Source organism: Anas platyrhynchos, chromosome 5 (genome assembly GCF_047663525.1).
Source record: "Anas platyrhynchos isolate ZD024472 breed Pekin duck chromosome 5, IASCAAS_PekinDuck_T2T, whole genome shotgun sequence".
NCBI lineage: Eukaryota > Metazoa > Chordata > Aves > Anseriformes > Anatidae > Anas > Anas platyrhynchos.
The window spans coordinates 60,336,521-60,349,319 of record NC_092591.1 but is presented as its reverse complement, the minus strand read 5'-3'; the positions used below and the strand labels follow the sequence as shown (position 1 = coordinate 60,349,319).

General features: G+C 36.4%; 1 protein-coding gene across 1 annotated transcript in view; it reads left to right on the top strand.

Annotated features, from left to right (window-relative positions):
- Positions 1 to 12,799, top strand: part of OTOG (otogelin) — a 107,950-nt gene that overhangs the window by 62,638 nt on the left and 32,513 nt on the right. Inside the window, exons 33-35 of the mRNA XM_027459061.3 lie at positions 1,680 to 1,958; positions 11,409 to 11,526; positions 12,431 to 12,510. Coding sequence (XP_027314862.3) covers positions 1,680 to 1,958; positions 11,409 to 11,526; positions 12,431 to 12,510 — 477 coding nt within the window. The remainder of the gene's footprint in view (positions 1 to 1,679; positions 1,959 to 11,408; positions 11,527 to 12,430; positions 12,511 to 12,799) is intronic.

Sequence of the window (12,799 nt, the reverse complement as noted above, 5' to 3'; positions counted from 1 at the left end):
TCCCGGTGAAGGAATCTGTTGTTAATTCAGCAGATGAAATAGGTCTTGCACACCTTTAGACAGGTTGAGAAGACTTACAAGAATATATTCAGCACTTTGTGACATTGATTAAATGCTATAGTTGTCTGCACACTCAATTTTACTGCTCACAGAGCACTGAAGCCTCAATATAATTTTACTGCTTATAGTCTTCTGATCATGTCTTTGGACAGCCTGAAGGTTGCTGTCTTTGTGTAATCAAAAACAAGGGGTAAGGGTCAGTGAAAAACTGAGAAGCATTTAACTGTTGTCTATAGAACTGACACAAGAGCTCATGTAACAGAATATCCAGGGCCAGATTGCTTTTATTAATCATAGATTTGAGACTTGTACATTGCATTCATTTTGGGTTTGGAAAGGGAGGGTCAGTCCTACTGTTCCTGTATAAAATTGAACCTGGCAAGTGGAATTGGTGCCTTATAGTTCAATTTAAGAGAATAGTGTTTCATCATTTGGCCATGGAAGAGTTTATAAAATCAGTGCTGTATTTTTCATATCCATGTCTTCATTTATGTGTCTTTGTTGGTTCTTCACTACCTCAGAAAAATGGATATGTTTCATCAGTTTCAGATAAATCATAGCCACTGAAAATTTTGGATCTTGAAATTGATTGGCTGTATGGCAGGTATTATAAATCATACTGAGTGTCTGTCATTATTGAACAAATAGCTACTTGCTACAGGCAGTTATTAAAAAGATGCAAGTGCAACTAAGTTTTTCAAATAAGTCAAATTTTTTATGCTCAAAAAACCAAGCTGATCTTTCATACATGTTATAAAAACAAACAAACAAACAAAAAAAAAAAACACAACAAAAAAAAAACAACCAACCAACCAAAAAAAAACCACTGGATCTGTTTAATAGAGATCATTTGTTTTCTGTGCTTTTTTTTTTTTTTTTTTTTTTCTCCCCAAGAAATGCTATCCAGGTCTGGAGGGTTAGTTGATTTTACAGTAGTTTAATGGCTTTTTTCAACAGAATAGAAGAGTTTACAGCAGAACAGAATGAAGTAATTTTGTAAGAAACAGATGCCTGTAACAGGCTCAAAATCTGCCACTCTGCAATTGATCGTACAGGGGCTTGCTTGAAATCAGCAGTACTGTTTTAAGGGTAAGGTATCATGTGGATACATTTGCCAGAAAACAGGCTTTGCTGTAAACCTTCTTGGGGAAGGGCTGGAGAGCTGACTGCTTAGAAATGAATACATAAATCTGTAAGCTGAATGCAAAATACATTTTCGTAATTTATTTTTAATGAAAAGCTGAGCTCTTGAGCTATCAATTCCTGACAGCAAGCATAACTTGCAAAGCTAATGAGGTGAAGTTTACATTTTTATTAAATAAATGGTTAGCAAAGGCTGTAAACTGAAGTTCTAATTGACTGCTAGGCTATATTCCTTTGTCCTGGTGTAGGCAAATGTCCTAATAAAAAAAAACAACAAACACAAGTGTTTGTCAGAATCTAGGACTCTAAAATCCATATATCATTATATTTTCTTAAAAGATTCAGGGCATTTTCATTGATAAGGCCATTGCCAGTTTTCATTGCCCATGCTACTGATAGCAGTATGTTACATCAGAGTGACTTTAGTTTATTATGGCATATAAATGACTTCTGTGTGTCTTTTATTTTTTTTTCAGATTCCAACTTGGTTTCATTTGAAACAGCTGAGAGACCTAATTATTTTCTTCAGTTGTCCTCCAACAATACCCTTGTTCTTTCTAAATGGGAAAAAAGCGAAGAGTTTCACAACAAATCGACATTTGTTATACACAAGAATACATGGCTTTCTGGTTACAGTTCCTTTGAATCATTTGCAAAACCAGGATACTTCATCCACATTTCTGCATCTTCAGTTGAGCTTCTGAAGTACCATCATTCAGAGGAATTCAGACTATCAATCCTTTTTAAACTAGTAGGTAGGTAATTAAAGTTGTATTTTATGAACATCACTTTGTTCCCCATGGAAATATAAGCTAACTCTTAATGATATTTTCAGAGGTGACTATATATCTTACTTCTCCCCAGCATCACTGGAAGCTGCGGATAATTTGTTTGTGACAGGCTCAAAATCTTCTTTGAGCTTTGTAGTAAGGAAGAGATTCGGTTTTCTTGTCACAAGTCATTAAATACCCACACAACTTCACTGTATTTGCCAACTGGTTTTGGAAATGCATAGACTATAGCAAAGTTTCTGTGCAATATTTGCTTTATGGGTTGTGAGGAAATTCTCAAGGAATAGAAAATTCATGCTGATGAATAATGGATTCACAAAGGGAATAGAAAAAAAAAAAAAAGAATGTGTGTTTCTACGTTAAGGTCTGTGGATGATGTTTTCTCTTCCCTTCCTTCTGATTGTGTTTTCTGTACATTCTCATCGTAAACTTTGTGGCCTCATAAGTCGTGCTAAGGACATGCCTGTAGATTACACCTCTCAAATCTTATTTCACCTGAAAAACACCCTGACCTTATCCATGTACCAACTCACAGAGGCTGTGCCTTCCATGATGTTATCCCCTAGTGTTTCAGGTGCCACGTAAGTGGTGATATATGCCTATTTTTGGGGATCCAGATGTCTTTTTCTCTAACGTTTCTTGGACAGTTGCAGCTTCTGAATATGCAATGTAGACTGCTGTGAGGCTGTTTCTACCTTCTTCAGAGATTCCTGTTCCCTAACAGTAGTCACGTTCCATGGAGATGTAAGGAACACAAATGTTGGCAACATTCTTAGAACACTTTGTGGGATGTAGAATCTGCTGCCATAAGAACTGATGACAAACGCCATGCATTAAAAACTCCACAATTAATCAAACTCTGTCTCATTTAGATTGGTAAACAAACAAACAAACAAACAAAAAAAAAATGGGAAATAAGTCTTTTCACAACAGGAAATAAGTCTTTTCACGTACTCGAGAGCCATGTGCTGAAATGAAGATGGCCTTACAGATCAGGAATGAGATACAAGAAGTTATATTGGACTGTAAAATAAAAGAAAGCAGATTTTTCATGAAACTATCATTTGCTTTATTAGTTATTGATTTATTTATTGCTTTATTGCATTATCAGGTTGTCTTAATATATAAGATGCTTCTAATGCATCTGTGTGACTTTTTTATGAACCTCAATGACAACTACTAATTGCTGAAACCTACTGGCCTTTGTGCACTATATAAAATTCCCAAATCACAATAAGAGTTTATTATTTTTATGTTCTAATGCTTTGTACTGTGCTGTAAATTTAAATATATCGGTAACTCATTTACTGGTGTAGCAAAAATATTTTAATAGGTATTCTTGGTAACACAATTTTCATAAACCAGTTCTTCATTCTCTGAAACCAAAACTTTGTTTTACAAGCAAAAAAGAAAGAAAATGTGCTGTTGTAACAAACAAAGCATGGCCTGGCCATGTTTTATAGTGACCATTTTGAATCTCTTGGCATAGTCAAATCTGAAGTAGGCGTTGACTTCTGTGACGGAAGAGGCCAACTGTATGCCTCTTGGAGCTTCTTGTTATCAAAACATTGAATTAAAGCGTTAATGGTAGCATTGTGAATCTGCTGATGTTTTGTGGTGCATTATGATGACAGCCTAATGCAGCTGTTGACTGGCACACTCCAACTTCAGAAAAAATGACAGATTTTGTCATTGCCAAATGCCTGTTGCCTCTTGACAAATGCTTGTAATTGCAGAGCTGTTGAGGTTTTTGAACAGCAGAATTACAGAGCTAATGCTGTTACCAGGGCGTTCATACAGCATTTCAGGCAAAGAACTTTTTTTGGACATAACAAAAATATCTCCTTAGTCTTTCATCTTTGAGGAAGGAATGAAGAAGGTTAAAACATGTTCCAATTCTCAGTGGTCATCCATTAACACAGGGTGGTATGTCTTTTCAAGTGTGAAGTCTTTACCTTCCAGTCATTATACCAAAAAATCCTATCTATGCCAATGGAAAACTAAAACAATTTACCTCAGCAAGTGGGATCAGATCAAATGATCTAGAGGCATTTCATTAATCACCACATCCGAGGGCTTGGGTTTCAGAGTTTTATAAGCAGAGAAACACAGGGCTCGAATCTTTCTCCAGTGTACTTTCACAAGGCCCAGCCTGCTGATGTAGGGTAATTACACGGTCTAAAAATACAGCAGCATTTGTTTAAGTTAATGGAAAAGTTACACCAGCTCCAGAGAGCACAGGCAAAAGCATATTGGATTTCCTGCTGACTGTTGTAAATGCTTTGCATATTAGATCAGAAACTCTTGAACCGGGAACAGCTATTCCTGCGGAATCAGAGGATAAATATCGGGAGCAGAATAATAGGCCCAGTAAATCCCCTTGGCCAGAAAGTTCCTCATGAGACTTCTTCATACTCTGTGACGCACATTCAAAAGGAAGAATTTTAAATGACCTGATCACCACAGCAATAGATACGTGGTTGTTTAAAGTCAGCTGACGAGTCACTTTTTCCAGTTTCATAGCAATAAATATTGTCACATTCAAATACGTTGACTATAAATTACACAGATAGGATGGGCTAATACTGTGAAGTATTTCCATGAATAGTCACCTCAGTTTTTAAATTGAGTTGTTTCATTATAGTTAGATTTGTTTGCTCTCCTGTTCCCACAAACATTTGGGCGTTTGAGTTGATAACTGAATTTGAGTATAAATATTTGTAGTCACAAGAAAATAGATTTTACATTCTTTGCAGGAAATTTTACTTGCCAGTAGGTTATTTTGTTATGCATTCAGTTGAAAGAATACACTTAGTCTGACCAGAACAGCAGAGACAGAGATGTCAAGTTTCAAATTCACATTTGAAATTATTGAGAAATTAGAGGAAGTCAGGAATTGATCTTTTTTATGGATATAAATACGGCTTCCTTTTTTTTTAAAAAAAAAAAAAAATAAATCATGTTCTCAAGCTGGTTGACTTTACCATTCACAGAATTATCATAAGATGCGTTACTCTTTTAATATCACTGTGGGTTAATATTATATATACTATAAAAGTGTAAGTAACTTGCACTATGTAAATCCTGTGGTGAAGTTCTTAATAAGGTTAGCTATGTGCTTAAAAAACTAACTTGCTTTAAATGTAACGGCTGTCTCAGAGAATTTTCAGATAAAATCTCAAGATGCAGTAGATACATGCACACTGCACACAGAGGTATTTATCAATGTTTGATACAGGGCATTTTGCTTGTTCTCAGCGTTTGTATCTTATACAGATATAATATGGTACAGAAGCACGGTACAAAACTGAAAATTAAATTTATTTATTTATTTATTTTTTACAAAATTCTCTTACATCTTTAGTCAGATTTATACATGATGTAGTTGACTAGTTACCTTCTGTTTACTCATACCCATTTCCATCAATAGATTTATTTATTTTTTTAATGCCCTGTTTTACTTATGCTGAATTGCTCTTAAGTTTAAATTGAGCTTGTATGCTTTGCCAGTCCCAGAGATCATGACCTAGGGCTTGGGACTGGATAATGCTGAGCACCTACTGTTCTACCTGCAAATTCCAAGTATGTCCCTAAACACATCTGCTGAGTAGCTCTTGGAATTAAACTGAGGTTCCTGGAGAATTATAACATCTTTCCCATTTATACCACAAAGACAAATGTTTGACCTCCTGCTTTTGAGTGAATAAATAGGAGGAGATTAGATAGTTACGTTAACAGGATTATATTCATCCACCAGCATAATAGTAAGATAAAGCTGAAGTATTTGAAAGGTAGATAATTATATTTTGTTTTCAGTTATGTTTTGGCTAGGCACAAAGTTCATTCTTTTCAGTGATACTTGCTTACATTTCTCATTGCAGAAACTTGAAAGTCATGGGCAGAGTTTGTTGGTAGTTTGTACGTGTTAAGTGGGTAGATAGTATTTCATGTTACTAAACTTGTAACTGAGGAGATAGGCAATCTGAGTTACTAAGCAGAGTTTTGCTGCTGTTATAAATAGAGTGAATTCTAAAGAATTTTTTTCTTCCTTCTAAATTATTTTAAATCTCTGGGGAAAGTAACAAAATAAAAAGGTACAAGATGAGAAGGAGAGTTTAAATACCTTTTTTCATAGTCTTAACCTTTATTTTAAATACAACCTTCTGTTGAAGTCAGTATAATTAAACATTTTTTTTTTTCTTTTCAAGTAAATAGATTTTTTTTGAACATGGCAAGAAATTATTCTGACAATGGCAAATGTTATTCTTGTGGGGTAGAAGTCAATATAAAAAATGGCAGGATGGACTTGTGACCAGTAGGTATTGTCAATACACACACACACACACACAGAGTGGCCGAGGTACTAAGAAAGGTAATTGTGACTCAACAGAACACCACAATCTGTCAGTGGTAAAAAATAAAATTAAAACTCTTCATTGGATTACACTAGTAGTTCTACTACAGTACTGACTGTTCTTATTACCACAGAATTAAATTTGAAAGCCACAGAAAATGAAGATCATAAATGCTTCTCTGAAGTCCAAGCATGTGAGAGAAATACATATGGGGTTGGCAAAGTGTATAGGCACATTCATACAAAAGCTTTCTACAGTACCATAACCATTTATATGCTCAGCTCCTGTTAGGTAAAATAGGATCATAGAATGTTTTGGTTTGGAAGGGACTTTAAAGATCATCTCATTCCAACCAGCCTACTGCAGGCAGGGACATATCCCACTAGACCAAAAATGGTCTCTCTAAGCCCCATCCAATCTGGCCTTGAACACTGCCAGGGATGGGGCATCCACAGTTTCTCTGGCAACCTGTTCCACTGCCTCAGCACCCTCAGAGTAAAGAATTTCTTCTGAATATCCAGTCTAAATCCACCCTTTTTTAGTTTAAAGCCATTAAATAAATTATTAGAATAATAAATGAAAGAGTAACAAACGATGAGAATAAATTGATGATGAAAAAAAATGATGATGACATGAGCCAAAAGTGTGGCCAGCAGAACAAGAGAGGGGATTCTCCCCCTCTGCTCCGCTGTTGTGAGACCCCACTTGGAGCCCTGCCTTCAGTTCTGGGGCTCCCAGCACAAGAAGGATGTGAAAATAACAAAACACATCAAGAGGAAGGCCACAATGATGATCAGATCGCTGGCGCATCTCTTCTATAGACAGGCTGAGGGAGTTGGCATTGTTCAGCCTGGAGAAGAAAAGGCTCGGGTGAGACATTATATGGGGCCTACAGGGAAGCTGGGGAGGCACTCTGTCAGGGAATAAGAGGATAAGAAAAATGGTTTTAAACTAAAAGAGGGTAGGTTTAGATTAGGTATTTGGAAGGAATTTTTTATTCTGAGGGTGTTGAGGTGAACAGGTTGCCCAGAGAAGCTGCGGATGCCCCATCCTGGAGGTGTTCAAGGCCAGGCTGGATGGGGCTTCGAGCAACCTGGTCTGGTGGGAAGTGACCCTGCCCATGGCAGGGGGTTGGATCCGTGTGAGCTTTAAGGTCCCTTCCAACCCAAATCATGCTGTGTTTCTGTGATTCTATAAATGTGGGCTCAGCTGGCATGTTGACAGGAACGACTGCCATCCAGGGCATACTTCATCATTTTGTTAAGGATTTGCTCTGTCACCAAATAGAAGACAAATGCTGAGAGACTTCACCAGGAGGTACGTGGTTATCTTCAAATGCCATAGCAAATCCTTTTGAGGAAAACACGTCTGATACAAGAATCTTGACTCATTGTCTGTAAACTGTGTATCATTCTTTTGTTGTGAGTGAACAGTACTGTTGCACAGAGTACAGTAAGCTCATGTTACTGCTTGCGGATTGGGGGAATTTAACTATTAAAAAAATGGGAAGCATGTAGTGGAGGTGGCTGATTAGCCTCCCGAATAGTATAAAGCATTCATGCCTTGTGCTGGTGAAATCCAGTTTCTGAGCAATGGTATTTTCTGTGATGGGAAGAGCAGTGCTCGAGTTCCGGCATAAAATTTAATATCTAAAATCAATACAGAGAGTGAAAGGAATATTACCCTCAGTTTAGGAAGAGGTACTTTAAATGGCTGTAGAGCCATTGTTGCTACTTTTCCTTTTACCCCAGTGACTCTGAGTACTAGGGTCATAGTTTATATATAAAGGTAGTGAAAAGAGGCAAAAATATCTATTATGTTACCTTGATTTAAGGATACTTTATTATTCTCTTGGCTTAGTCTTGAATTCATTGTAGTTAAAACAAGACTGCCTGTTTTATCTCACATTCATTTTCTGCCTTATCTTTGTTTAGCATAAACTTTGTAAGCAGGAACTGCATCTTGCTGCGTGTTTTTCATGGTGGCTAGCACAGTCAGGTAGGTCCTTGAGCTGCATAGGCATTCCAGAAGTGATGTTGTCAGTAATGAAAAGTTAAAATACGAAGAATAAAATTAAATCAATATAAGCTGAAAATTGTCTAATGATGTAGAAGCATTTTCCCATAACTCATAAGGCATGTATTTCACTTTATCTGATGGGTTTACTTGAGATGTACTGAAAACTTTGGAGATACTGGAAACCAATTCATGGAATATATTCAGCTCTTGCTGTGGTGATACGGTCTGTTCTTTTATACAATTTAAACATTACAAAAAATGAATAGAGCTTTGTATGGCATGTTGAGTACCTTCACATCCATTGACTAGAAAATTAAGCACCCATTGGTTCTACAGCTCTCCTTTGAAAATCATTTTTATGACAAGGTTCATGGATTCATCTATTGTCTGTCCTTTGTTCTGCAAAATCAGGGAGAAATTTTGCAGAAAAGCATGATTTTGTTAGTTCCTTATGGAAATCGATGTTCATGTTGCACTCAGCAAATGCTATATGCCTTTATGTACAAGCTCCCCACTATTTCCTATCAAGGCATGCAATGCCTGCAAACTCTTTGAATGTAATCTCTAGGAACGCTTGAGGGAAATGGGGCAATCGCTTCATAAAAGATGAAGTTCATATAAAGAATGAGAGAAAAGATGTTAAGCTCAGCATTTACAAGTGTTAATTCAAGATCATTGTTCTGCTAAATTGAGAAACTGGCATTCTTCATCAGGTTGTCAGATGTGTTCTACCAAGCTTGTGCCTTTATTGTGTTTGAAACTTCTGTTATGATTACTGTTGAGTTAAAAGTTATGGATCTGTCTCCATACCTAGTCTAAGGTAGTCTGATGAATGAGATTTCCTAGACTGTGCTAGAATATAGTGTGATAGTGGGTTGTTACCATGGGTAGTGAATGCTTGTTCCAGTGGGTCTCAGATGTGTTCTTTTTGTCATATATAATTTGTCCTTCAACCTTTTTACTCTGACCTGTCAGTGAATGCAAAACCTGATGCATCAGTCATTCAGACATTCCAAAATGTATGGAAATAATTCCTTTCCTCCATTAGATTTACATAATTTAAGTCAGTTTCACAAGAAGGTTAACAGATTAATTCAGGAAGTGTTCTCATTTCTGTATAGGATAGTAACTTTGTAAATACATTTGTTATTGTCATTAAGAGTCATGTTTTTGAAAGCAGCACCCGTGTCCCTGTGTAGGACAAAATGTTAAAAGTGTTAAAACACTAGATGGCAACATACACACTCTTACTTTAATAAGGGTGTGGGTGTCTGAGTTTGATTTATACCTTTGATTTAAGATAATTATTTGTACTAAAAAGGAAGACATTTATGGTTAATAATTGCAGAGGAGTAACTAACCATAACTGCAGAGGCTGCTAAATTGCAGGAAAAATGTTTTCTTGGGATTTTCCAGGAAAGATAAGTGTCGCGAGGAAGGTGTAAAAGAACTAGTCTCTGTGTATCAGTAAAGATCAGCAAAACTTAAAAGCCAAAAGATTTACAAAGACCCAAAATGGAAAGTCCTTCTAAGCAGTAAGCATTCTCTTTCTGGTCATTAATATAAATATTGTTCAAGTGCAGCTATTGTTCACAGGCTCTGAACCACATAGGTTTCAGACCACTTTTAGCATTCTAGAGGGGACAAATATGTCATGGTGGTGTTTTTCTTTAGGTATAGATGTAAGGAAAGTGCCAATGCCCTACCCTGGCTGCTACAGGAAGGAGCTGAGGTGGGCTGTTGTAGTTCAGGTACCAAAATCCAGACGGATTGCATAAGTCACACAGACTAGGAAAAGCCACTGGAGTACATCCAGCATTGATATGGGAAACCATTCTGCATGCAGATGGGACAGAGATACAGTGAAAAGGAAAGCATGTAATGCATTTGAACATGCAAGTGTATGCCCCCATGTATGCCACCCGTATGATTGCCGAAACTTTGTTTCTCTGAGGTTTTATATTCAGTCTATGACTGAGTCCATTGATTTGTCATCTTTACATTCATTCTGTAGTCATTGCATAATTTAATAAGTATTGTATAACTCATCCTTACTTATGTTTATTTTCACTCTGAATTTTAACTCTTCCTTTACCTGTATTTGTACTTTGGGTTTCAATTATCCAGATTTGAAGCATTTCAATAAACATTATCTACATAGATTTTCTGAAGGCAAGTTGGCTGGGCGGGTGGGTGGGTGGGTTTGTTGGTTGGTTTTGTTGGGTTTCAGTTTGCCATTGTGTGTTTTATTTTTTGATAGCATTTTGTTTGCTGAAATATATATTTTCAGTTAAAATTTCCAAGACAAAATATGATCGTTTCTCTGTTGCTTTGACCACCAGTTAGAATTTCAGGTTCAAAATGGTTTAGGTTTCAATTATTCTCTTGGAATGCCTATCTTAAAGTGCTTCTGTGAAGATCAACTGTTAAGATGCATTGTTGTAAAGAGACTAAATTGGCCTAATACCAGATTATTTGCTTTGGTTATTTGTGTTCATTTTAGCTTTTAAAATGCAATTGTATCATAACAGTTAGTACACCTATCTCAGCTAATTTTAACACCAGGCAAACCACAGTTATGATACACTGTGTTATAAATTATATCAGTGTTTCCAATTGGTGCTTTTTCTTTTGATTGTAACAGCAAGAATTGTACTGAATCTTTATCCTGTTTTTGCATTTTAATTGAATAACCACAAGATTCATTGTTGTTATGCTTTTCAAAAGCTTTTTAAAACAACAGCTCTGACTTACGTGGCTTTATTTTCAAGTGATTGTAAATGCAGTAAACATGGCATGTTTTATACTGCAAAGCGCAATACAGGTTGCAGAGCCAGTACTCTGCAATATACTGTTTCTCTATGTTTCACAAAGACCTAAACAGTCAAAAAATATTAACAGTTTTATTTGTAGGGAATACAGGTAGAAACAGTAGAAGTTTTAGAGCGGCAGTGAACTAGCTGTGCTTCTTAGTGATATATATATGTGTGTGTGTTTGTAGAGATATATATGAGATTAACAGATCTTGGTTGTTTTTCAGATGCCAAATACAAACTTATATCACGTTCTGCATGTGAATGGCATTATGATGCCTGTGCAAGTCCTTGTTTCAAAACATGCAGGGATCCTTTGGGACAAAACTGTCAGGCAGTACCAAAGTAAGTTTTTGCAAGTAGAAAATTATGTAATTTGTGTAATAAAGAGCATAATAAGCATATGAGTGACCAGATGTAGGCTTAGTACAGCAGATCTGTATTCATGTGGAAGGAGATGAATGAAGAAGAAAATAAGTGAAATAAAAATTGCTGTGGCAGCTGCATAGAAATGACGTCTCTAGACAGCAGTTGTTAGATGAGTATTGCCAGAGTTTGGAATTACAAGTATATTTGTAGCTTTCATGCTGGAGGGTATTACAGTGTATTAGTAAAAAGAAATGCTGTTAATGTTGTTTCAGATAGTTGTACCCCTGTGTTTTCATTATCATAGAGTCTTAGAATGGTTTGGTTGGAAGGAGCCTTAAAGATCATTTAGTTCCAACCCCCTTGTTGTGGGCAGGGATGCCTTGCACTAGATCAGGTTGCCCAAAGCCCCATCCAACCTAGCCTTGAAAACTTCCTGGGCCGGTTGTGTTTCACAGCTTCTCTGGGCAACCTGTTCCAGTGCCTCACCACACTCAATTATGGCATTTCAACAACTGTGTCTGTCCTGGAATTTTTCTTTCCTGTTTTACTAATTTGTACTAAGTTTTGCAAAAGTGGCATGTAGATTTTGGTGTGCAAAAAAGCTTTGGCATTTCTTAGGTGACAATAGTTACCGTTGAACCTGTGAACGTTCAGGCTGAATATCACTGAGTTCATGCTTTAGCTTAGGTCTATGTGAGAATGTAAGCCATGGAATGTAAGCAATGATGTTTTGAAGGAGTACACTGAGATGATGAGATTTAGATAGAACAAGGCTCTCTACTCAAAACTACTTTATAAATTAATAGTGTTTGCATAAAATTAAATGCTTGATAGTTGACGATACTCTTCAACTAGTTAATAATGATTGTTTTTTTTCTAGAGTGGAAGGATGCATCCCTGTGTGTCCTCTCAATATGTTGCTGGATGAAATCACTCAAAGATGCGTGTATTTTGAAGACTGTATGTTTGAATATATATATATATATTATGTATGATGTTTAGCTTATTAATGTCCGAGGTTATGTTTTTCTCAATTTTTCAAATAAGGGTGTTTAAATTTGTGTAATTATGATCTTAGTTACACAATTGCACTGGGTCTGGCTACGTGCGCTGAGGCCTTGCTTCAAGGACGTGGTCAATCATCGCTCATTTGTGGGAAGTAGAGAGTAATTTCTTTCCTCTGCACTTCCATATAGCCTACATTTATTTTATTTGTTTGTTTTCCTCCCTTCTTTTTATTTTTCCCTTT